Raw genomic sequence first — 24909 nt, 5'->3', positions numbered from 1 at the left:
AAGAGTTCGATGAGGCCCTCCACACCTGCGGCCCAATCCAAGGTGGGGTGGAAGCTTGGGGAAGACCCATTCCTTCCCAGAGGGGCCTGCCACCTGGACCCCTGCATTGGAACTGGAGGCAGGAAATGTGGGGAGAGGAGGGCTGGTGCCTTCGAGAAAACAGGCGCTGCCCTGGTGGCCCTCTCCCCTGCCCCCTGCAGGAAGGAGCTGCCTGGACCCATTCATGGGGGAGGGGGCAGAAGTGTTTTTTATATATGTGTATATATTTTTTTTTAAGCTCTGAGCTGTCAACGAGACGTTTCCTACCGATCTCGGCTGCCGTCTCTGTTGTCATTTCTGGGAGAGGGAGGGTTTAGGGGTAGGTTTGGAACCTTTTAAAAATGGTCTTGATGTGTGTGGAAGAGAGTATGTGTATGTGTGTTCCTGTACATAGCGTGGGTGCATCTGTGGATGTTGCAAAAGAGAGAGAGAGAGTGTGTGTGTGTGTGTGTGTGTGTGTGTGTGTGTGTGTGTAAGGGGGTCTGTCCTAGAGCCCACATCAGTTTGTTGTGAATCTGGAAAAAGGGTCGGTGAGAGCTGGGAGATGTTGACCCTGGTGGGAGCAGACTGAGGCTACCCCATTCTCCACATCCTGTTTTGCCCAGTCTCTGATTCCATTAGGGGGAGTGTGCCGAAGCCACTCTAGGATGCTTCCCAGACCAGGCTTCCCTCTGCCAGGGTCACATGCATCCGAGCTGCTGGTCTCCGTTGTCCAGCAGGAAGGCTTCCGGAAAGACAGGCAAGACGGTGTGAAGCTTAAAGCTTGTATTTGGTGAAAAAGGCCTCCCCTGCTCATCTGAGGGGCCAAGCCTGGCCACCCTAGGCTCAGAACCTGGGCTTCAAGAAATATGCTGGGAGCTCCTATCTTACACATCCCTCCAGCTTTCCTTAAATCCTCCCACCACCCCCTATTTCCTTTAATTTCTCAGGTCTGCTCCTTCCTCCCCCAACCCCACAGCTGGGCAAGAAGTCTGCAAAAGCTGCTTCTCAGCCCAGCCATTGCCCAAATTTTTTGGTACCTTATTCCTCTTAATAAGCCAAGTCACCTTATATCTGTAGTTCTTACTTTTTTGTTGACTAAATCTGGAGGGTTTTTTTTTTTATGACCATGTCAATGACCTATTAAATTGGGGCTTGGTGCTTTTCCACCTTCCCCCTCTGAATGAAAGCCAAGGAAGGGGGAAGAGCGGGAACTGCCGCAGAAGTGGGGCAGGAATGGCGAAGGGCCCTGGCCCCAGGGAGGCTGGTGGTCCCTCTCCCAAAGGCAGGCAGGCAGTCTCTGCTTCGCCTTGGACCTTGGTGCTGGGGGTGGGGAGGCCTGGGGGTTACTCCCCACTCCCATTCCCCTTCCTTTGTCCTAATCCTGGAATTAAGTAAAGGGGTTTATAGGTTCTATTTCTTCCCAAGAGCCCTGCAAAGAACCCCAGTCTCCTATTTGGCTGCCCTACACTGTTGTGTTTCAGTGGAATGTATTTTCATTTAAAAACAACTTTCAATGGGGCCCTTTTTTTTCCTGTTTTAAAAATCGAAAAATTCTTACAGTACAAACAAGACTGTCAGGGTGGGGGTGTTGGTGCTGTAAGAGGTCACTCTTGAGTGCATTTTGGCACTGGGATGGGATGGCTGGGGTGGGAAGACCCCCGTCCCCGCCCCCAACTTTTTTTCTAATATTTAAGGAGTGTTTTGTAGGATTCAACAACAACCACAACTTGAATTTGTATCATGGGAGGTGGGAGGGAGTGGCTTAGAGGTGTCTGCCTATGCTTAAAGCCAACTGTGGAAGTTTTGTTTTCCCTTTTTTGTATAATAAAGTGAAAAACAAAGGTTTGACTGCTGTCTGGTCACTGGAATCAATGAAGGTGATGTAGTTCACAGGGGTGACCCAACAGGTTTGATCTATAAAAATGCTTGAAGCCAATTTGCCTTTTTTTCCTAGAACTATCTTCTTCTTCCCTGAAGATTCCATAGGCAACCTACATTCACATTGTTCTGTGCTACTGTTCTCAATTCCATTTGTTCACCTTGGGTTGTCAGACCACTAAAGACTCTGAGAAGTTGGAGAACAAATGCATTTTCATCCAGAGTACATGGTCTTGGGGAATTGGAGGTGATGAGCTATTAGGGTCAAGGGTTTGCCCTGGGCATGCAAGCCTTCCTAGTGTAGGGCTTATCGTGGGGAGCTGAGGGAGCACTCTCCCACTCTGAGCCTTCAGCTCCGCCCCGGGTTAAAGGTTAAGGGTTAAGGATGACTTTCCTAAGACCATCTAGACCTCTGATGGGAAGCAGGCTGGGCTGGGCTGAGATGACTTGCTCTCCGAGATTAAGGAAGACACCCTTCCCCGTGCAGGCCTTGGCTGGGTTCCTGGAACCTCAAAGGGCTGCAGACCCAGGTCCCGTCCAAGAACTCTCTCCCAGCCCTCGCCCCTATCCTATACTGGCCGAACTTCTAAAAAGCTTGTTGCGCCTCTTGGCCTCCCACTTACCAACATCCCTTGAGGCTCCTTGCTAAGGTCACCAACATGTTCATTACATCTGGTGAACACTCGTCTGTCTTTCGCCTTCTTGATCTACTCTGCTGGTGTCAGCTCTTCCTCATTTTATCCCAGGTGTTCATGTCTCTCCCTTCAACTTCCCATTATCGCCCATATGCAACCATTCTGAAGGGTGGTGCCGGCAGAGATTGCTCTTCCAAGCTGCAGACCTGTGTAGACACCCTTGCATCCTCTGAGATATCTTGCAGGCATCTCATACCTCAAGACCCGAAATGATTACCAAACGCTTAGTCGTTCAACCTAGAAAACAGTATTGGCCTTGACTTCTCTCTCCCTTTCACCTCCAGGTTCAATCACCTAGACCTCTCCACTCCACTTCCTAAAGCTGTCTCAAATCTGTCGACCCCTCCCACAGGGTGACTCCCACAGCTGCCACGCCCATCCTATTTAAGGCCACCATCCTTGCTCAACTTTGGCGAAGACCTCCTAAAGCTGATCTTCCTGCTTGCACTCTCGCCCCCTACAGCCCATTCTTCACATGGCAGCCAAAGTTATCTCAGAAATAAATCTGATTCTGTACTGAAAATGTACCATGTCTTACCATGGCCTTAAAAGGTTTGGCCCCTGCATTCCTTCTCTTATCTTCGCTCACCCTGCTCTTCCTAACCACTCAGTGATCCAGCCAAGTGATCTCTTTTGTTCCTCAAACATGCCTACCCGCGGGGTCTTGGCACCTGTTCTCTCTGCCCAGAATGGCTATTCCTCCAACTCTACACATACCTGATGTTTTTTTCATCCTTTAGGCCTCAACTCACACGTCCTCTCTCAAAGAAGCCTTTCCCAACCACCTGCTCTAGAGAGGCCTCCTCCATCTTGTTTATGTATTTGTTTATTATCTATCTCACCAAGTAGAAGACACCTTATCTGCTTGTTCATTACAGTAATCTCAGCACCTGAAACTGCCTGATATACATTTGACACCCAAGAAGGATTTGTTGAGTGGGTGAATAAGTCTGGCCCACAAGGCCCTAGGGGATCTGCTGCCCCGTTAGCCCTGCCCTGGCTCTAGCCACATTGGCCATTCATGTCTCGAACATAACATGCTCTCTCCCAGGGTCTATAGACATGGTGTTCTCTCTGCCCAGTTAATTCAGGGCTCCACTTAAAAGACCACTTCCTTCCCTGAGCTCCTGAGAAAAAGGGTCTCCACACTATATGTTTCTTCAGCAGCCTGAATGCCTTCACACTTAGGCCTTATTTCCTTCCCATCAGGGCTTGCTAGGCTGTAAGCCATGCTAGGACAAGGTTTGTGTGTCTCTCTTGCTTGCTGCTGTAACCCCAGGGTCTCACCCAGAGTCAGGACCAGCTCAGGCCTTAGTGTTTATGAACTGGTGCTAACAGTGAAGACTGTCACGTGCCCAAAGAGGTCACCATCACAGAGCAGCCCAGGCCAAGCACCGAATGAATAGTACAGTCTAGTTGTACAGAAGTTTGGTATGAGGATGGCCACGGGTGGGGATATGAGGAAAGATTTAGGTAAACAGGGAGAAGCCAGGAGGATTTTCTGGCCATGGCACAAATTCCTTAGGGCAGAATGTGCTGGGCATATTTAGGTAAGAAACAGATCAGCATCACTGGTGGGAAGAATTCCTGAAAAGGAGGTGTGAGATAAGAGAAAAAGAAGGCTGAGGCTATGTTGCTGAAGTTCCTGAAAACCTAGCTTACTTCTCTGTGCCAGATCTAAGTTCAATCACCTTTCGGGTCTCCATCAGCTGATCCCACAGAAACCTCAATACATCCCAGACTGAAGTCATCCTGTGTCCTCCCATGTCTTCCCGAGTTCCCCATCCTAGTTAAAGGTGTTTTCCAGACCTCCCTCTCCTTTCCTCCACACATCTCAATCAGTAACAAAAACCTACTGCTTTTGGCCAAGCCCAGTGGCTCATGCCGGTAATCCCAGCATTCGGGAGGCTGAGGCAGGTGGATTTCCTAAGGTCAGAAGTTTGAGACCAGCCTGGTCAACATGGTGAAACCCTGTCTCTACTAAAAATATAAAACAAAAATTAGCTGAGCAAGGTGGCGTGTGCCCGTAATCCCAGCTATTAAGGAGGCTGAGGCATGAGAATCGCTTGAACCTGGGAGGCAGAAGTTGCAGTGTGCTGAGATCACACCACTGCACTCCAGCCTGAGTGACAGAGCGAAACGCTAAAAAACCAAAACCAAACCAAAACAAAACAAAAAAACCTACCGCTTCTAAGTTATTCTCCAGACCACACTCCAGCATGATCTACTAAAAATATAAGTCTGGTGAATGATTCCCCTTGAGGACTCCTCATGGCTTACAGGCGAAACTTTCAACACCTACTTGCTTTGTCCCGTGTGATCCAGCCTGCTCACCTCCAGCTACTCTGCCACCCAATCCTCTGTTCCAGCTTGATCCATGCTTCTGAAGCTTCCGGTTGGGGATATCCAATGCTTTCTTGGCCTACCGTCACCTGGTTCATGTCCTACTACAAGAAGTTTTTCTTTTTCTTCTTTTTTGTTGTTTTGTTCTGAGACAGCGTCTCGCTCTGTCGCCCAGGCTGGAGTGCAGTGGTGCAATCTCAGCTCACTGCAACCTCCGCCTCCCGGGTTCAAGCGATTCTCCTGCCTCAGCCTCCCGAGTAGCTGGGATTACAGGAGCACGCCACCACACTCAGCTAATTTTTGCATTTTTGCAGGCTGGTCTTGAGCTCCTGGCCTCCCAAAGTCCTGGAATTACAGGCCTGGGCCACTCCGTCCGACCCAAGAAGCCTTTCTTGACCAACTCTCTTACATTATTTGATGTCTCCTTCTGGCTACCTCTGTTCTCTCTCTCTCTGCTGTTTTCGTCACACTCTTTTGCAATTATTATCCTGTCTATCCTACAAGACAGTGAACTTCTTGAAGAAGCACAACTGTCTTATATCATCTTTTATCCCAGCACCTGGAGCACCGTAAGAATAACAGCCAAGATTTACCAAGCACTTACACAGAGCTAAGAATTTCACATGCACTGACTTGTTAATCACTACAGCAACGCAATGAGATAGGACTATCATTATGCCCACTGACAACAGAGGAAACTGAGGCACAGGAAACTCACTTGCTAGGTCCAACGATTTAAATTCAAATCAGACGCCTGATCTTAACTACTCTGGAATATCGCCTTAATAAATGTTTGCTGTTTCGGCCGGGCGCGGTGGCTCAAGCCTGTAATCCCAGCACTTTGGGAGGCCGAGACGGGCGGATCACGAGGTCAGGAGATCGAGACCATCCTGGCTAACATGGTGAAACCCCGTCTCTACTAAAAATACAAAAAACTAGCCGGGCGACGTGGCGGGCACCTGTAGTCCCAGCTACTCGGGAGGCTGAGGCAGGAGAATGGCGTGAACCCGGGAGGCGGAGCTTGCAGTGAGCTGAGATCCGGCCACTGCACTCCAGCCTGGGCGGCAGAGTGAAACTCCGTCTCAAATAAATAAATAAATAAACCCAAATAAATGTTTGCTGTTTCTCAGGAAAAATCGGTGAGAATAAAATACTTGCTGAAAACTAAAAACCAAAGATGGCTCCAAGTATGTGATTTCAGACTATCCTCCTTTTTAATCTTATTTCTTGAGGGGAGAGGGCTGTCACACAACCGTTCCAGGACACCAGACACAGAGTAACCGAGATGAAAGCGCCAATCCAGCCATCCACCGCGGCTGGGAAAAGGCCCGCTCCTTCCTAAAGAGGGACTGAGAGCTTGAGCATAGGGACACTTTGCACCCAGGGGAAAAGCACTGGGTCGGGGGAAGGATCTGGCCAGTGCCAGGCAGGCTGTCTTGAGGGGTGGGGGGTCCAGCGTGGGTTCCGGAAGCAGGAAAGGCGAGCAGGTGTGGGATCTAAATTAGGATGAGGGGCGGGGAGGGCGCTCCGCGCAGAAGGGCGCAGCTTGGCCTCCGACCTCAGCAGCGGACCCTCATCTCGGCCTCTTGTTGGTTCGCAGGCCTGGCGTGGGCTGAGACCCGCCCAGAAACCGGGAGAACTGAGGCGCGGGCGAGCCCCTTCGGTTCTACGGGCTTTCCGCCCCGAGGTCCTAACTGCGCCCCACTTCAAGTCTGGCCTCTTCACAGAAGTGGCTGCACGCCTCGGGGTAAAGGGGGGAGCGGAGGGTTGGGGGGGGAGAGAGCGGGGAGCCCCGAGGGAAGGGCGGGGAAGCCTGGGCCGGAAGGCGTCCCAGGATCGGCTGGGAGCCGGCGCTCTCTTTCGACGCCACCCGCTGCCCCCGCCCCCAAGCCGGCCGGGACTGCACAACGTCTCCGCCCCCAGCGCACCGCGCACCTCACCTTGAACGCCGCCCCACCCACCCCCATCTTATTGGGCCTCCCGGGTCGAGGCCTCCCGGCGATTGGTCGGGGAGGTCCGCGAATGCCCCGCCCATCTCCCCGCCCCCGTCCCCGTCCGCCGGTACTTTGGACGGCGGCGTGGCGCCCCTCCTCCCCTCCCGGTCCCCGCCCCCTGGAGCAAATGCTGCCGAGCTGCGGCCGCGGGGCAGATGCACGCGCTCGGGCCCTTCTAGCAGGCGCGAGCAGTCGCTGGGCGCGCGAAAGCGAAAGAAGGAAGAGGAAGGGAGGGGGAGGGCGGGGTGTTGGGGAGGGGCGGGAGGAGGAAGAGGAGGAGGTTGGAGCGCGCTCGCGCTTGGCCTCGCGCCCGCGCGGAGGGAGGGGGAGAGGGGCGCGCGCGCGCACGCTCGCGTTCTCGCTCGCTCCATCCATCCATCCTCCGGTCGCGGCACACGCGCGCGCGCTCCGGGCTCGCGCCGCACCCCCCGCCCGGGAGAGGCGGGCTGGAGTGGGGGGCGGGGGGAGGGGCGCGCGGACGGCGCGCGGACTGCGCGCGGGCGGGGTGAGGTGAGGAGGAGGAGGCGGCGACGGGACAAGAAGGGAGGGGAAGGGGCCATGGCCGCCCGGTGAGGCGGCGAGGCGGGGGGGCGGCCCGACCCCCCGGCCCCGGGCCCTGGGCCCCGGGGAGAGGCGAGGACGGACCGACGGACATGGGGCTCCGGAGCAGCCGCCGCCGCCGCCGCCGCCGGAGGACGCGGCCCTGAGAGGCCGCCGGGCCCCGGCGCGGCCCCCCGGGCGGGGTGAGTACGGGACGGAGACGGGGACGGGGGAGGGGCCTGCGGGGGGCGGGGGGCGGGGCCCGAGGCGGGGCTTGGGCCCCCTCCCCCCAGGTCTGGGTCAGCGCCCCTTCCCCTCCCCCCGGGGCGACGCGGAAACGCCCGGCTTCCCCCAGCTTCCCGGCCGGGCCGGGGCCCCCAGCTCTCCCCCGTCTGGGTCCCCCTTGGGCGGGGCAGGGCCGGCCGGGGAGGGGGCGCGGGGCCTTTGTTAGGGAGCCAGGCCCCAGCCCCCGGGACAATAGAGACACCCTCCCGGACTCCTCTCCCCGGCCGGCCGGGGCTGCTGGCGGGCGGGGAAGGAGAGGGGCCGGGACGCGTCCCACTCTGTCCACTCTCTGGGGGTCGGTCTGTCCCGGCCCGGCGCCGGCCCCGGCGGCTCGGCTCTCCTCCCCCCAGTCGGTATGATGCAGCAGCAGTGCCGCAGGGACGGGGGAAGAGCCGAGGCCCGGCCTCCTACCCTTCCCAGTGCCCCCGGCTCATTCGTCAGTCCCCACCCCACTCTAGGCCGGCGGCTCCTGAAACTCGTACCCACCGTTCCGAGGGGCCCTGGGCTGTGGGTGCTGTGTCTGAATCCTTGGGTGGGGGTTCCTGGACTTTGGGGCTCTTGGAGAGACTTCCGGGCTGGTCCTGAGGGAGGGCGGGTGGTTATTTAAAGGAAGAACAGGTAAGGGGAGTGCCCGCTCCTGGCGTGCCACCCCACCGGTCTCTCCCCCCCCCGCCGCTCCTGCTCATGGTGGCTAGAAATGTTCCTTAGCTCTAGGCTCCTGTGAGCTCTGCTTCCCTCGTGGAGTGGCAGGCTGATTTCAAGGGAAAGCAGAGTGGGGTGAAGGTTGTAGGGTCCTAGGGCCATTTCTACTTCTGGTAGCAGTACCCCCCCAAGTGGACATCCTGGCTGAAAGCAGAGGTGACTCTGAGGAGAGTCTTTAGGGAAGGGGGGGGGGGTATTTAGGAGTCTGTGCAGTTCTTTGCCACACCCTGTGGGTTTGCTTTGAGGCCTTGGAGTTCCTTCTCCTCCCCCTGCTGCATTGCACCATGGGTATCAAAGAGGGGTTTGAGTTTTGGGGACCTAGGGTGAGCTGCTGCCTCCTATAGACCCAGACTCTGATTGGCAGTGGAGTCCAGGGCCTGAGCTCAGGCCTGGAAAGACTAGGCTCCCTTTAGGTTGCAGGCCCTGAAGGACCATCCAGACTTAGTGAGCCTGGGCCTTGGGGAGGGAGAGACCCTGATGCCAGGACTGAGCTCTGGGCAGCGAAGTGGGAGGGAAGGTGGCCGCCTTCAGAGGTGCCTTGGACTCACAACAACACCCCCACCCCCGTGTGTGCAGCCGTGTTGCCGCCCGCTGTGCTATGAGCAGTCAGAGCGCCGTCTCCACAAGAGTTTACAAATGAAAATGGAGGAAATGTCTTTGTCTGGCCTGGATAACAGCAAACTAGAGGTGAGGGCTCCCCCACGTGTGCCTCCAGTTCTTTCTCTTGATGTCTCTACGTCGCTATATCTGGCATCCACACCAAAGAGGAATTTGGGTAGTCAGCCTTGTTCCTTAAAGGGAATAGCCAGCTGAAAAGGCCAAGGATCCAGGAAGAAGAAAGAACACAAAGTCAAGATGGGGAAAATGGCAAAGAAAGCGTGATTTTTGGCTGGGGCCAGTTGGCAGCAGATTTGGTTGGTGAGAGTCCAGGGGGCTGTGACTCTTGTGACCGTAGATGTTCTCCCCTGGGGCCCAGGCCATCGCTCAGGAGATATATGCGGACCTGGTCGAGGATTCTTGTTTGGGATTCTGCTTTGAGGTACACCGGGCTGTCAAGTGTGGCTACTTCTTCCTGGACGACACGGACCCTGATAGCATGAAGGATTTTGGTGAGCTTCAGGGTGAAGGAGCAGCAGTCCAGCCCTTCCCTGGGACTGTTTGGAGTTTCCTTCTCTGGAAACTGTGCTAGATGTAGCATCTGGAGCTCCTGTGAGCCGGGGGAGGGATTGAAGAGGCCGTGGGACCCCAGGTGGGAACAAGAGGAGAGGGTCCCCTGCCAACCCTGATCGCCAGCCTCTCCTGTCCCCAGAGATCGTGGACCAGCCGGGGTTGGACATCTTTGGACAGGTTTTCAACCAGTGGAAGAGCAAGGAGTGTGTTTGCCCCAATTGCAGTCGCAGCATTGCCGCCTCCCGCTTTGCTCCCCATCTGGAGAAGTGCCTGGGAATGGGTCGGAACAGCAGCCGAATCGCCAACCGCCGGTGAGGGAACCAGAGCTGCCCATTCTCTGCAGCCTGTGCCATGGTGTAGCCCCCCGGGGGCATTGGGGGGGTACAGAGGGTGGGTTTTACTTGGCCCCAGATACCCCACGTGCCTCTGAAGTTGGGGGCAGAGCGGGGGGACCTCCTTGACCCTTTTTCTTCCCTCCCTTTGGCAGGATTGCCAATAGCAACAATATGAATAAGTCTGAGAGTGACCAAGAGGATAATGATGACATCAATGACAACGACTGGTCCTATGGCTCGGAAAAGAAAGGTGCTTGGGGATCTGGGGAAACTTGGGGAGCATTGGGATGAGGTGGGAAGCAGGAATTGGGTATAAAGTGGTCACAAGTTGTTGTCTTGAATGATGAAGAGAGAGTATAGTTGTGCGGTTTCCTTTTTCTTTTTTTTTTTTTTTTTTGAGATGGAATCTCGCTCTGTTGCCCAGGATGGGTTGCAGTGGCGCAATCTCAGCTCAATGCAACCTCCGTCTCCCGGGTTCAAGTGATTCTCCTGTCTCAGCCTCCTGAGTAGCTGGGATTACAGGCGTGCGCTACCACGGCCACCTAATTTTTGTGTTTTTAGTAGACATGGGGTTACACCATATTGGCCAAGATGGTCTTAATCTCCTGACCTCATGATCCACCCGCCCAGGCCTCCCAAAGTGCTGGGATTATAGGTGGGAGCCACCACGCCCAGCCTGTTGTACGGTTTTCTTGAGATGCTTTTAGATTGAGAACTTAACCGAAACCCTGCTCTTTATGCTTTTGTTCCCCCTCAGCCAAGAAGAGGAAATCAGACAAGGTGAGAGCCGGGGCAAGCATTGGGGAATTAATGGGCAAAGGACAGATACCCTCCCCTTTGGGCAGGGAGTCCTCAAGTGTCTTGACTCAAGGCTGAGGTCATTGGGGGCTTGAGAGTGTCTGTGGTGGGCGGGTGGGGGGTGGGAATGGAGGGCGGGGGAGGGCACATGGGTAGACAGGCCTCCTACTGGGGAGGAAGAGTAGGAATTTGAGGATGCTGCTTTGTCAAATCTTTTTTCCTTCCCTGGGTTCTCGGCTCCCCCTTATCGTTACCCTTTCCCCAAAGCTATGGTATCTCCCATTCCAGAACCCCAATTCCCCTCGAAGATCCAAGTCTTTAAAACACAAAAATGGTAAGTGGGGCCGGAGCAATGGGAATGCTTCTAGCTGCGTCTTCTGGGACTCATTGCCGGGGGGTGGAGGTGGGGCCCGGGGATAGGGGAATTGAGGGAGGGCCTGTGATCCTTCTGTCACCCCCACTTCCTCTCTGGTTATTTTCAGGGTTCTCTGTCTGTACCTCTGCATCAAACACCCTTCCCCTTCTTTTTTCTTCTTCAGGGGAACTTAGCAATTCGGATCCTTTTAAGGTGAGTATGGGCCGCCCCTCGCACTTGCTCTCATTGTCCTGGTTATGAGGTGGTAGGGATTTGGACAAGTAGGGATCGGAATGCTGACAGCCAGAGGCACTGATGAGCTATTTGGATCTTATATATTTATGTTCTTTCTGAGTCCCACCCCTTATCCATAGACAGGTGGGATGAGAGAAATCACTTGGAAAACAGCAGGGTTGTCCTAAAGCCTCTTGCTTAGAAAGGCACCAGAGGGACTGATTCTCGCTTCCCCCTGCCCCTGTCTTTTCTCTGCTCCTTCTCTAACCTGTACCTCTGGTTCTCCTGCAGTATAACAATTCAACTGGGATCAGCTATGAGACCCTGGGGCCAGAGGAGCTTCGCAGCCTGCTAACCACGGTGAGGGGGACCGGCAAGGGAGAAGGCCCTTGGGAGTGGGCTGGAGCCATAGGCAGTGGTCAAGACCCGGGAGGAAGCTGGTGACATAGCAGTCAGGGCCATATTGTTCTCTCTCTCTGGAATTAGGTTTCCTGGCCCATAGTGTCCTGGGACTGTCTGCTCTGGACACCTTGGAGCCATCTCTGCTTGTGCTTTCTAGCATTTATACAGAAGGGAACATCTAGCATCTAGAGTAGGTTCCCTCCATCCCTCCTTTCAGCTTATATTCCTCTTCCAGCAATGTGGGGTGATTTCTGAACACACCAAGAAGATGTGCACAAGGTGAGCACAGAACCTAGAAAGGGGGCCAGGGGCCTCCTGCACACTCACCATGGGCATGGGTCGGACTTCAGCAATGGGGCTCCTGCCCTTCCCCTTCCCTCCTCTAATGATCAGGCCTTCGGCCACAGTCTGGGGACGAATCTGCACTCATCCCTTCCCTGTCTGTGCCTGTGGCTCCTGCCTTGCCAAGGGGAGGGGCTTTACCTGAGTTCCTCAGACCCCTCCCTGCCTTGCCTCACACCAGGTCCCTACGCTGCCCACAGCACACAGATGAGCAGAGGCGAACTGTGCGGATTTATTTCCTCGGGCCCTCGGCGTAAGTGGCCCTACAGGAGGGGTGGGGGGTTATGACCAGTTAGGGTGATGATCGCTATCTCTAAAGCCCTTCTTTGGCTCATCCCCTTTCCAGCGTCCTTCCAGAGGTCGAGAGCTCCCTGGATAATGACAGCTTTGACATGACTGACAGCCAGGCCCTGATCAGCCGGCTTCAGTGGGATGGCTCCTCTGACCTCTCACCCTCTGATTCAGGCTCCTCCAAGACGAGTGAAAATCAGGGATGGGGTCTAGGTACGTGATACAGTTGGGCCCCAGGGGCTGTGCCCGAAGCCATGGGAGTGCCACCTCTCCTGCCACAACCCTACTCTCATCCCTTGTGTCTCTTTCTCTACAGGTACCAACAGCTCTGAGTCACGGAAAACCAAGAAAAAGAAATCCCATCTGAGCCTGGTAGGGACTGCCTCCGGCCTAGGTTCCAACAAGAAGAAGAAGCCAAAGCCACCGGCACCCCCGACGCCCAGCATCTATGATGACATCAACTGACTTGGGTGCAAGGGATAGCCTTTGGCTGAGCAGAGCCCTCTCTCCTGACCCCCACCCAGGTGGCATAGCCTGGCAAATGGACGGCTGCTGGGGGTTGGGGCTTGGGAAGCTTGGTGGGCCAGGCAGGCAGAGGATCCGATTATGCGCCCCTGGGGGGTGTCAAAGTCCTCTGCAATGGAGCACGACTCCTCGGCGTGCAGGACTCAGACCTGGACATATTATGCCTTGGACATAAGTTTGGTGGGGAGGCGGTTTTCCTATTTATTCTGTGAGTTACTGGATGTCCAGCTAGGCCAGGGGCCTGACCTGGGCGCTGTGCCAGGGCACTGCCTGCCCCCCACCCCAGGAACTGGACTAAGCCCTGCTGAGGGGCAGTGTGGCGACCCGGGAGGCTGTGGGTTGGAAGCTGAGCCTGGAGGGGGCCTGCCTTGGCCGCCCTCAGCAATGTGAATGGGTCCGGTGCTTGGAGCTGAGGGGCAAGGCTGGGCATGTCCTGTCTGTGTGCAGAATCCTATCAAATGCCCCCAGTCCCAGGGGTAGGCAGGCACAGAGTGCTGTCTGCTGAGGTGGGCGTCCAGAACTGCCGCCACCTTCCCTGCCCCTCACAGGGGCAGCCCTTTCCCCTCAGTCCCCGTGGGCCTCCTTGGCAGCAGGAGCTGTCCTTTTGTTGTTGGGTGCCAGGAAAGGGCCTCCAGCCTCTACAGCTTCAAGGAATGGGAAAGGGAGGGTAGCAAGAGGGAGAAGTGTCAGAATTCCTCCCCCTGTCTCTCCTCCCTGACTCAGGGCTGGTGAGGATGGGGCCCCAAGGTGAGAGGGAACGGTGCTGCTTTATTTGAAATGTTTTCTTACCTCATTCCCTGCCCCAGGAAGGGACCCAGCCTCACCCTCCTGGGGTGGCCCCGTGTTCCTCCTGCCCATCCTGCCCCACTGCCCTACCAGGGCAGCCCAGGTTCCCAACTGCTGCTTCCACCCCCTTCACCTTGACCGGCTTCAGTTTCTCTCGGCGCTCCTGCCTCCAAAGCCTGCCCTGTTTCCCTTCCTTAGCGCTTTTAAGTTATTTATTCTGTACTTGTGGTTTGGGGCTGTGAGGAAAATCCTAATCTCATGCCTCTCCCCCTTTGCTAGGAGTCGGGTGGGAAGAGAGGGTGGCCTCTGTGCTCCGGGTTGTCAGTGGAGGGGAAGGGGTGTCATTGCCCCTCTCTGGGACTGTCATGCCAGTGTGCCCACCTGCCTGGTCTACATCCTGAAGAGATGTACCGTCCCCCCTCCATGCGGGCACCACCACTCCCAGGAGCCAAGCTGGAGGACCGCGACCTGGGCTGGGAGCAGAGCTGACTGACACGGGTGGAGGTGACCCTGAGCCAAGTTCTCTGGCACTTCCTGGACATGTCCCCTGCCCTCTTCCCAAGAGGAGCCATCCCACATTTGGGTAGCTAGTACCCAGGACTGGTTGGACTGATCGGGTTAGGGACCCTAGAGGGTTAAGGGAACAACAGAGATGGGGCTGCAATGCCCTGTCTGGAACTCCGCTCTCCCCCTGGGGTGGTTCTGATTGTGGCTCATGCCTGGTTGCAAATTGGTTTTTAACCCACAAATTGTGATTATTTTTTAAAAAGCCAAACAGATTTTGGCAGGAGTTAGAATAAATCCTGGGGCCTGGGCTCCTCCGTTCTTGGCCCTCCGTAGCCTTCTCCCTCCGAGGGGAGGCCGGAGGGAGAGGAGGATCTCAGCAGGCCTCCAGCCGCTTCCAGATGCAGTCTGGGGAGTGGGCTGAAGGTGAAGGGAGGAAGGCTGTGGGCCACTCTCCCTTCTGAGAGGCAGCTGCAGCTCAGGCCCTAATACACTCTTTGCCCTGTGGCTTCTCCCTTTTTCCCCCTTCTGGTTGGAGGAGGGAGAAGTGGGAAGTAGTTTGGGAACTGGTTTGTCCACATAAACTTCCCCATTGTTCCTTGGCCCGCCCTCAGGGCAGAGCCCCCTGCCCAGGCTGGGTAAGAGATGGGCTTGGTCCAGCAGGGACCCTGAGGGAACAAACCCTTTTCCTTCTGGGGAGAGAGTGCCCCCCTACCATGTAGTTGAACAGGGGCTAGGAGCTCCCCACTCCCCTCCCTTTAACAGCAGGCTGTGTGGGTTTCAATTCCCATCCTTCCCACCCCGGCTAGGTGTCGTCCGCCCTGTATCCTATCATGTGTCTGAGTGTGTGTGGGGGGGTTCTGTACTAATTTCCATGGCCGGTGGCTTTTCCTTCCATGCATCACTCCCCCCCGCATGCCCAGGGGCCACCCGCCTGGCATTACCGCATGCTGGGGTCATTGGGGGAGGGGGGTGGGGCTCACGCTGTCCTGTGGTCTTGAGATTTTTATTTTTGCATATGTAATCCATTCTGTACAGGTAGCTAACTTTGTAAACGCTGTGTATTCCCTCTGCCCCCATGGCTGCTGGTGTAAATAAACTGCATCTCCCGTTGGTAGCCCCGGCCTACCTACCCTCATTACCATGTTGCTGGGGGCAGTGCAGTCATTCTCTGTCACAGAAAGAGGCTCCAGGACCACAAAATGGAACTTTATTCAGTCACAGACACTGACCCTCCAACAGCCCCAGAAGCAGGAGCCTAGGGCCCAGCGATCCATACCCAGTCCTTGGAGTTGGGAAGGGTAGGACGCTGGCCAAGGGCCAGTGCTGTCTCTTGCTTATAGCCTGAGGCCTATGGGAGCAGCAGCTGTGGCCTGGCCGCTCCCAATGCTGGGGGCTTGGCTTGGTGTCCTGTCCCCTTCCTGACTGAGCTCTATGAAGGACTCTTAAAAAAATAAAATGCAAGCAAAGTGCTTTGAAAGAAGGGAGGACACCCTGTTCCTGCTAAGGGGTAGAGGGAGGTGAAGGCGGCTAGGTGCCCATAAGAGAAGGCTGGCACAATCTTCATTCCTGCCTGTGTGATTTCAGTCTCAAAAGGTATTTGGCTGAGAAATGGAAGGATACTCCAGGATTCCTATGGAGGTGTGCTGGGGCCATGCTGAGCTGCCCTGGCAGGCAGCCCTGGGTGCTGGGGGCAGACATGCAGGACACTGGGAAGAGCCAGGACCACAGGTGGGAGGGAATCTCAGAGCCCATGCTCCCCACTGAGCTTGGCCAGCAGCTTTGAACTTCAGGAGGACCCTAAAAGTGAAGGAAGATGACATCTTCATTTCTACCTGAGTTGTGCTTGCACAGAAGGGACGTCTGTACTCTTGTGGATGAGAAGGGGAGGCCCCGTACCTGTCTCCTGTGTCCTATGGAGGAGATTTCCATCACATCCTTTCCACCCCTCCCTCCCAGGCCCTTGGACCCAGCTCTGGCCAGGAAAAGGGGGGAGGCCATAAAGGAGGAAGACCATGCCTTTCATTTTCTTCCTATGTCCTTATCGTCCATACATCCCAAATACTAGGAAGCTGAAGAAGACGGTGACTCCCACCAGGGAGACAGTGGCAGGTGCTGTGAAGAATTGGCGGTAATTGATTCGGAAGTACCAGACCACACCCAATAGCACCACAAAGACAGGCACCATGAGGCTGCCCACATTGACACCAAGGCTGGGTGGCTCAGTGGCTGAGGGGGCCAGGGAGGCTGAGGGGCCTGGAACAGCTGACCCTGGGGATGAGCGGTGGCAGTGAATCACACAGTTGTCAGTAATGTTCAGAGAACGCAGTGTGCGGGCTGGGTCCTGTAGCAGGCGGCCCTGGTAGATCAGTTTCATGTGGCTTTCTTGTCCAGGGAAGTATTTGCTGTAAGGATGAAAGACATGGAAGGAAAGACAGAGGGTGAGGAATGAGAAAGCAAACAGGCCTGGACCAACAAAGCAGGGGAGTAGGGAAAAATTAGAGGATGGATTTTTTTTTTCCTCATTTTTTTTATTTTTATTTTTTTTGAGACGGAGTCTCGCTCTGTTGCCAGGCTGGAGTGCAGTGGCGTGATCTTGGCTCACTACAACCTCCGCCTCCTGGGTTCAAGCAATTCTCTTGCCTTAGCCTCCCGAGTAGCTGGGACTACAGGAATGCGCCACCATGCCCAGCTAATTTTTTTTTTTTTTTTTTTTTAGTAGAGACGGGGTTTCACCATTTTGGCCAAGATGGTCTTGATGTCTTGACCTTGTGATCTGCCCGCCTTGGCCTCCCAAAGTGCTGGGATTACAGGCGTGAGCCACTGTGCCCGGCCTCCCTCATCTTTATCCTTAACTAATGAAAGGTGTTATTTGTTTTGTTTTGTTTTTTGAGACTGAGTCTCACTCTGTCACCCAGGCTGGAGTGCAATGGCGCAATCTCAGCTCACTACAACCTCCGCCTCCCAGGTTCAAGCGATTCTCCTGCCTTAGCCTCCTGAGTAGCTGGGATTACAGGTGTGTGCCACCACGCCCAGCTAATTTGTTTACTATTAGTAGAGATGGGGTTTCACCATGTTGGTCAGGCTGGTCTCAAACTCCTGACCTTGTGATGCACCCACCTCGGCCTCCCAAAGTGCTGGGAGCCACCGCGCCCGGCTTGAGGGGTATATTTCTAAGAAAGTATCTACCTGCCCTTAGTAGGGGCTGGATCTTATACTTTCCTGCAGCTCCTACGTCTGCACCAGCCTCCTTAGAGGCAACCAAGGGCTGGGGGATGAGCACAAGCAGCTTCCCACTTCCCAGGCCACTCACCTCTTCAGGGCACCCACGGTATCCTCTGGCCTAGCCACAGCCAGCTCCTCGGTATCATTGAGGAATTTGAGCCGTACAGTGATGAGGCCAGGGCTGGGAGGGAGGCAGGTGCTATCCTCAGATCTCAGGGGGGCCTCTGGACTGCCGCTGTCTGCACCTGCTTGTCTTTTAGGCAGGCCTTGGATGTCAAGGAGATGCTCAAGGCTGGGTTCAATACCACCCCCAGCTCCAGCTTCCCCTGTGGAGTCTCCCCGACCTTCACCAGCCTCTTCAGCCTTCTCATCGTTACCCTCTGATGGATGGGGGAGTTCAGTTGGCTCGGGGTTGCCTTGGCCTGCCACCAGGTGGTCCATATGCCCCAGGTGGAGGACAGATGTGTCACCTGCTGACACAATGGCGCCCAGGAGCTGGTTGCTACCGCTGTCTGCTACGTAGGTAGAGAGCCAAGCTAGGACCAAGGCTAGAATCAGCACCACCACACCTGCCACCACCATCACCTCATTACCCACACCCTCAATGAGGGTGACATCAGAGAGCTCCATGGCCTGGCTGCCGGCAGGGTCCACGCTGCAGGAACAAAGGGGGACAGCATCAGCAGAGCCTGAAGGGTTGCAACCAGGTCTCTAGTTTGTTTAGGTTCTAACTGACCCAGCCCTGAAAAAAAAAAGGAGTTCAGTGTTCTGTAAAAGGGGGCACAAACCTTCCTAATTCTGGCACCCCAACGTAAAGCTGAAGACCTATCGTACCCTTTGCCTCTATTGTGAAACTCTTGCTTTCAGGTTCTGTGACCTTCCTCTCTCACACTCCAACTTCCCAATGAGCGTGGATCAGCAGGAAAAGCCCACAGCCTTGCTGCTGCTGCTGCTACTGTTGTTGCTTTTTTGGCGAATGAGGAAAAACCTTTGCTGAGGCCTGAGTTTCTCTAGGATTTCTATCACTTGGTCAAGCAAATATGTCTCCTAAGCAGCCTCCAAAGTCGCTTCAGAGAGACCCAAAAGTCTGGAATATTTTACTGCGGGGCACGCTTAGAGGCACTGTTTAGCCATCCCTGCCAGATTGTCTCATTTCAGCCTATTTCATTTCTGGTCACAGATCCAGGCTGCCAGATGTCAAGAGTCAAAGAAAACTGACCTACCATCAAAAGCAGAGTCAGACAACCTCAAACGGGCAACTCTGTAGGGGTCGCGAGCAGACACTATGCAGCAAACATTATGTGCCACCTCTGAAACTTCTGGCAAGCCCTGGGGAGCAACATGGGACAGACACCAGAAGCACCACCCTCCTGGGTCACCATGGGCCCACTCCTGCAATGACCACTTCCCACGTGGAAGTGATTTGAAGAGGATTCCATAACAACTCTCACAATCCATATCTCAGTCTCTCTTCTTTCACTGTGAAGGTTCTGCTGCTGCAGTTTCTTAGAAAGGCAGGAAGGGTCCCTGCTTGCTCCCTGGAGTACCTACTATGTCCCTTGGAGAATCTGCTGCTTTCACAGCTGTCCCTGGGCAAATCCAGTCTGGTGATTATCATTATCAGACTATTCTCACAGCACCTATAAAACTTCATTATACTTATCTACCTCTCCATCTCTCTCTTAGACTCCTGGTAGACAAGGATCGTATGTATTTCTCTTGGTACTGAAGTGTCCAATATAATGCCCCAGTAGTTGCTCAAAGAATATCTGTGGAACACATCAACATCCTTATTTAATATACCGGCCCTGGAGTTAGAAAAACAACAACTAATTATAACCCCAGTCTCGCGTCTTACTAGCTATATCACCTCAGACAACTTTCTCAGAGCCTCAGCTTTCTCATCAGTAAAATGGGGTTTAAAACAGTACCTACCTCATGAGGTTGTTTTGAAGATGACGTGAAATCATCGAAGCAAAATACTTAGCACAGTGCCTGGCACAGTGCAAATTGCAATTGCTCAATAAATGGTAGCAATTATATATCACACCCACAACTAACCCCTGATGTCAAGAAGGTTAATGTCATTAACCATGATTTACAGAAAAAGTAACGGCGACGAAGAAAGACGAAAACGGCTGGCAAAGACACAGGGAACTCTCGTGGGGAGGGGCCCAGCAGGACTCCTGGTGTCCGGCCTGAGAGGTCTTTACTCTGTCCCTCAGCCTGTGATCTACCCTGTCCGTACCGTGACCGCACGGTGAGGAGGGGTCCCGCACCCTTTTTCTGAGGCGAAGGTTTCGCGTTGGGATGGTCCTATTCCCGCGGCGTTGGACTGGGGTCCATGGGCTCACCCGAACCGAAGGGCTCCCTGGCCCTGGCCTCCGTGATAAGCCCAGCTCTCCCGGCCCGTGAGGGGTAGGGTCAGCTAAGGGGGTCACAAACCGTCCACACCCCTCAAACTTCGGGGCGGGGTTGGGGCACTGGGGGCGGGGCTTGAGGACGCGGGGAGTCATGGGAAATTAAAGGGGGATTTGACCGGCACTGTGCCTGGATGGGGAAGTCCTCACCTGAAAAGGCCAGACTAAATGTTTTGACCTCGCCAGGACGGCCCCTGGACTCGTCTTTCCGCAGGGGTCGGGAAAAGGGCTGGCAATCTGCGATTCTGTTCAGGGTCCAGTCTCTTCCGGCTTCTCCCGGAAACTGTTATGCCAGGGACAGGAAGTCCCGCCTCCGCGCCTTGCACTGATGACGCAAAGCTACGTAAGGCGGGCTGACGTAAAAGGTATTCTTTAAATAAAAGGGACAGGTTTCTCAGCGGAAGGCGGGGCGGAGGCGGAGTCATTGTTGGCGGGATTGCGGTCCTCCCAGAACGGGGCCACGCCTGGTGGGCGGGGACTTAGACAATCCGTGTGAGAGGCGGGGCCAGGGGGAGGAGTTAGCGGGGAGGTAATTGGGGAAAGGGGCGTGGCTTTGCGTCTGTGTAAGGATGCCCGGGCTGGCTCCGCTGGGAAGAGCCGGTGTGACGTTTCCCTTTCCAGCCTTCCGGCCTTGCTGTCTGCCTCCCGGGCTGATTGGATTCGTTACTGCTTTGCAACGCGCACCGAACTACAGGTTAGCGGGATTAGTAAAAACTCAGCTCTGGGCCAGTCGGGAAGACAGATAAGGAGACGAGTTAGTCAGCATCCAGTGCTTGAAGAGTGCGGCCCCAGGTAGCGTGGGACCCGGAGAAAGAAGGCGGGAAAGCATTTCAAAGAAGGCACAGATTCAGCGTAGGTTTAGGACACAAAAAGCGGGAAAAGTCCAGCTTTCAAGAACTTATTCGGATTTTTGCAATTAAAATTTTTTCTTTTTTCTTTTTTGAGACGGAGTTCCGCACTTGCTGCCCAGGCTGGAGTGCAATGGCGCGATCTCGGCTCACTGCAACCACCGCCCCCCGGGTTCAAGCGATTGTATTGCCTCAGCCTGCCGAGTAGCTGGGGTTATAGGCATGCGCCACCACGCCCCGCTAATTTTGTATTTTTAGTAGAGACGGGGTTTCTTCCTGTTGATCAGGCTGGTCTCGAACTCCTTTCCTCAGGTGATCCGCCCCCGTCTCGGCCTCCCAAAGTGCTGGGATTACAGGCGTGAGCCACCGCGCTTGGACGCAATTAAAATTTTTTCCCATCGCTTTGGGAGACAGAGATGGGAGGATCGCTTGAGCCCAGGAGTTCGAGGCTGCAGTGAGCTATGATCTGAGCCACTGCACTCCACCCGACAGCGAGGCCTTGTCTCAAAAAAAAAAAAAAAAAAAAGGCGCTGGAGTTTGAGGATTTTGGAGAACTAATGATTAAAGGATAAATAATGCATACAGGGGCAAACATAAGCAAAAAGCTTGGTGGCATGTACCAACTGAACACTGGCAGAAGCAGCACTTAGATCAAGAAATAGATAATTAGGCCCGGCGGGGTGGCTTACGCCTGTAATCCCAGCACTTTAGGAGGCCAAGGCAGGCGGATCACAAGGTCAGGAGTTCAACACCAGCCTAGGCAACATGGTGAAATCTCTACAAAAATACAAAAATTAGCCGGGCGTGGTGGTGCACGCCTGTAATCCTAGCTACTCAGAAGGCTGAGGCAGGAGAATGGCTTGAACCTGGGAGCGGAGGTTGCAGTGAGCTGAGATGGAGCCACTGCACTCCAGCCTGGGTGACAGCAAGACTCTGTTTCAGGAAAAAAAAAAAAGAAAGAAATAGATAATTACCCCAGAACCTCCCCCTTCATACATTCTTCTAGCCATTAACCTCCAAAGAGTAGTCACTGTTCTGATGTCTGTCACCAGACATTAGTTTTTCCTGTTTTTGTACTTGCTATAAATGGAATCCAACTGTGTATTCTCTTCAGTGTCTAGCTTCTTTTTTGTAAGTCCTTTCGTTGTGGTAAAACAAACATAGCTGCTGGGCCCGGTGGCTCACGCCTGTAATCCCAGCAATTTGGGAGGCCGAGATGGGCAGATCACGAGGTCAAGAGATCGAGACCATCCTGGCTAACACGGTGAAACCCCGTCTCTACTAAAAATACAAAAAATAGGCCAGGCGTGGTGGCGGGTGCCTGTAGTCCTAGCTACTTGGGAGGTTGAGGCAGGAGAATGGCGTGAACCCGGGAGGCAGAACTTGCAGTGAGCCGAGATCGTGCCACTGCATTCCAGCCTGGGCGACAGAGTGACTCCATCTCAATAAATAAATAAACATAGCTAGGCATGGTGGCATGCACCTGTAGTCCCAGCTACTCTGAAGGCTGACTCAGCAGGGTCACTTGAGCCCAGGAGTTAAAGGCCAGCCTGGGCAACACAGGGAGACCTCTATCTCTAAAGATAAATATATACATATACATAATATAAAATGTACCATTTTAACTATTTTCAAGTTTACAATTCAGTAGCAATAAGTGCATTCACAAAGCCGGGCACAGTGGCTCATACTTGTAATCCCAGCACCTTGGGAGGCCGAGGCAGGAGGATCCCTTGAGCCAGGAGTTCAAGACCAGACTGGGCAATATGGTGAGACCCACATCTCTAAAAAAAAAAAAGTAATTAGTTGGGCATGGTGGCGTGTGCCTGTAGTCCCAGCTACTCAGGAGGCTGAAGTGGGATGATTGACCCTAGGAGGTTAAGGCTGCAGTGAGCCATAAGCCAGCTACTCAGGAGGCTGAGGTGGGAGGATTGCTTGACCCTAGGGTCAAGATTGCAGAGAGCTGTGATCATGGCACTATGCTCCAGCCTGGGAGACAGAGTGAGACTCTATCTCAAAATAAAAAAAAAAAAGTAAAGGAGAACAGCTGAGCATGGTGGCTCAAGACTGTAATTCCAACACTTTGGGAGGCTGAGGTGGGAGGATCACTTGAGCCCAGGAGTTTGAAACCAGCATAGGCAACATTGCAAGACGCTGTCTCTACAAAAAATTTAAAAATTAGCCAGGCCTGGTGGTGTGTGCCTGTAGCCCCAGCTACTTGGGAGGCTGAGGTGGAAGAATCATTGGAGCGTAGGAGATCAAGGCTACAGTGAGCTGTGATTGCATCACTGCACTCCAGCCTGGCATACAGAAAGACCCCATTTCAATCAATCAATAAAAACCACTCTGGGAGATCTTCCCAAGGCAGTACACATGCTGGTCACTTGGAATCCCTCCCTAGTTCTTTCCTGCCATGGGTAATATGGATTTGTCTAACCACTCCAACATGAGTAGTTGTTGCAAGCAGTGCTGAGAGGAATATTCCTGTATGTAGCCTGCCTTTTGTGCAACTGGGAACAGTGTTTAAGGAAGTGGCCAAATTATCCCCAAAGAGGCGATTTGCTCACCAACAGGATTTGCACACCTGGCCTTGTACCCTGAATTTTTTTTTTTTTTTTTTTTGAGACAGAGTTTTACTCTGTCACCCAGGCTGGAGTGCAGTAGGAGATCACGGCTCACTGCAACCTTCGCCTCCCAGGTTCAGGTGATTCTCCTGCCTCAACCTACTGAATAGCTGGGACTACATGTGCGTACCACCACACCTGGCTAATTTTGTAGGGACAGAGTTTCACCATGTTGGCCAGGCTGGCCTCAGGTGATCCGCCTGCCTCGGCTTCCAAAAGTGCTGGGATTATAGGTGTGAGCTACCACGCCTGGCCTAATTTTTGTATTTTTAGTAGAGAAGGGGTTTCACCATGTCAGCCAGGCTGGTCTTGAACTCCTGACCTCAGGCGATCCACCCACCTCGGCCTCCCCAAGTGCTGGGATTACAGGCATGAGCCACCGCACCCAAGTATTTTTCTTTTTTAACCGTATCTTTTGTAGTTGTAAATATATCAGAAAAGGCTGAGCTGGCTGTGGTCCGTCTGCTGTAAAGGGGTAGAAAGTTCAGCATTGCCTCTGAGAGAGAGTGAGGCTCCCAGCCTCCCTCTCTAGGGAGGAGTTCTTTTTCTTCTGTCAGGCCTTTTGGCTCTGTAAAACTAAAGCACAAATTTCATCCAGAAACGGGGTGTTGCATTCTGCATAGCAAGGTAAAAAAAACTGTCTTTGTGTTGATGAAATGGAATCCCACAGATAACAATTCTCCTGGAGGAGGGAAGGTTGGGCAGCTGCAGCAGGAGGCCGACCCCAGGACTTTGGATCCCTGTCTCCACTGTGTAACTCCAACTGGTAATGGGACTGGAGACCCCAGGATCCCTCAGCAAAAAGACTGCTGACTAAGGAGAAGACTGCTGGGAGCCCCTCCCCAGTTCCCTCCTGTGATAGGTACTATAGGTTCTGGGTCTGTGAGGGGATTTGTGTTTCTGTTATTTTTATTTATTTATTTATTTTGAGATGGGGTCTCACTCTGTCGCCCAGGCTGGAGTGCAGTGGCACAATCTCAGCTTGCTGTGACCTCAGCTCTCTGCGACCTCTGCTTCCTGGGCTCAAGCGATCCTCCCACCTCAGCCTCCTGAGTAGCTGGGACCACCATCTGCACCACCATACCTGGCTAAGTATTTTGTGTTTTCCTTTTTTTTAATTTCTAGAGACAGGATCTTGTTATGTTGCCCAGGCTGGTCTCAAACTCTTGGACTCAAGTGATCTGCCCCCTCCTTGGCCTCCCAAAGTGCTGGGATTACAGGCATAAGCCACCATGCTGAGCCTTTTTTTTTTTTCCCCCAGCCTCAGCAACATAGTGAGACCGGTGATGGTGCATGCCTGTAGTCCCAGCTACTTGGGAGGCTGAGTTGGGAGTATTGCTTGAGTGTGGGAGGTTGAGGCTGCAGTGAGCCGTGATCATGCCACCACACTCCAACCTGGGCAACAGAGAGAGGCCCTGTCTCAAAAAAAAAAAAAAAATTGTTTTCGGGACAGTGTCTCAATGTGTTGCCCAGACTGGTCTCAAACTCCTGGGGTCCTGTGATCCTCCTGCCTCAGCCTCCCTTGTAGCTGGGACTACACAGCACCTGGCCCTTGTGTTTTTCTTGTAACATTTGCTCAATGCAGAAAACTT

At 54.0% G+C, this 24909-nt stretch overlaps 2 protein-coding genes and 1 long non-coding RNA gene across 24 annotated transcripts; 2 read left to right on the top strand and 1 right to left on the bottom strand.

The window, feature by feature from the left end:
• The first annotated feature begins 7222 nt into the window (after window positions 1–7222).
• On the top strand, window positions 7223–15317 carry ATXN7L3 (ataxin 7 like 3). Of its 9 annotated transcripts, none has more exons than XM_031934395.1 (13): window positions 7223–7674; window positions 9035–9145; window positions 9414–9567; window positions 9768–9939; window positions 10116–10213; window positions 10721–10743; window positions 11029–11095; window positions 11301–11329; window positions 11642–11710; window positions 11988–12031; window positions 12276–12347; window positions 12441–12598; window positions 12702–15317. In XM_031934395.1, the coding sequence occupies exons 2-13, from the start codon at window positions 9095–9097 to the stop codon at window positions 12848–12850; spliced, it is 1086 nt and encodes a 361-aa protein (XP_031790255.1). In that variant the 5' UTR covers window positions 7223–7674; window positions 9035–9094; the 3' UTR covers window positions 12851–15317. The 9 variants fall into 9 exon arrangements, with proteins under 9 accessions (XP_031790255.1, XP_023047192.1, XP_023047194.1 ...); XM_023191424.2 differs by having other exon boundaries at window positions 7230–7674; window positions 9435–9567; XM_023191426.2 differs by lacking the exon at window positions 7223–7674 and adding an exon at window positions 7786–8374 and having other exon boundaries at window positions 9435–9567.
• A 73-nt stretch (window positions 15318–15390) lies between these two features.
• TMUB2 (transmembrane and ubiquitin like domain containing 2) lies at window positions 15391–20154 on the bottom strand. 14 transcript variants are annotated; one of them, XM_023191427.1, is made up of 5 exons: window positions 19361–19989; window positions 19093–19194; window positions 17514–18080; window positions 16220–16605; window positions 15391–16000 (listed from the first exon to the last, which is right to left on the bottom strand). In XM_023191427.1, the coding sequence occupies exons 1-4, from the start codon at window positions 19393–19395 to the stop codon at window positions 16242–16244; spliced, it is 1068 nt and encodes a 355-aa protein (XP_023047195.1). In that variant the 5' UTR covers window positions 19396–19989; the 3' UTR covers window positions 15391–16000; window positions 16220–16241. The 14 variants fall into 14 exon arrangements, with proteins under 14 accessions (XP_023047195.1, XP_023047203.1, XP_023047199.1 ...); XM_023191435.2 differs by lacking the exon at window positions 19361–19989 and adding an exon at window positions 19996–20139 and having other exon boundaries at window positions 15391–16605; window positions 17514–18167; XM_023191431.2 differs by lacking the exon at window positions 19361–19989 and adding an exon at window positions 19996–20133 and having other exon boundaries at window positions 15391–16605.
• A 254-nt stretch (window positions 20155–20408) lies between these two features.
• Window positions 20409–24325, top strand: LOC111525815. Its single transcript, XR_002726199.1, has 3 exons — window positions 20409–20539; window positions 23988–24179; window positions 24273–24325. It is a non-coding gene; the product is annotated as an uncharacterized LOC111525815 (long non-coding RNA).
• The last annotated feature ends 584 nt before the right edge of the window (window positions 24326–24909 follow it).

The sequence above is a fragment of the Piliocolobus tephrosceles genome, chromosome 16, assembly GCF_002776525.5.
Source record: "Piliocolobus tephrosceles isolate RC106 chromosome 16, ASM277652v3, whole genome shotgun sequence".
Classification (NCBI taxonomy): Eukaryota; Metazoa; Chordata; class Mammalia; order Primates; family Cercopithecidae; genus Piliocolobus; species Piliocolobus tephrosceles.
Note: the sequence above shows the minus strand (reverse complement) of the source record. Positions and strands in the feature narration are given on the sequence as shown.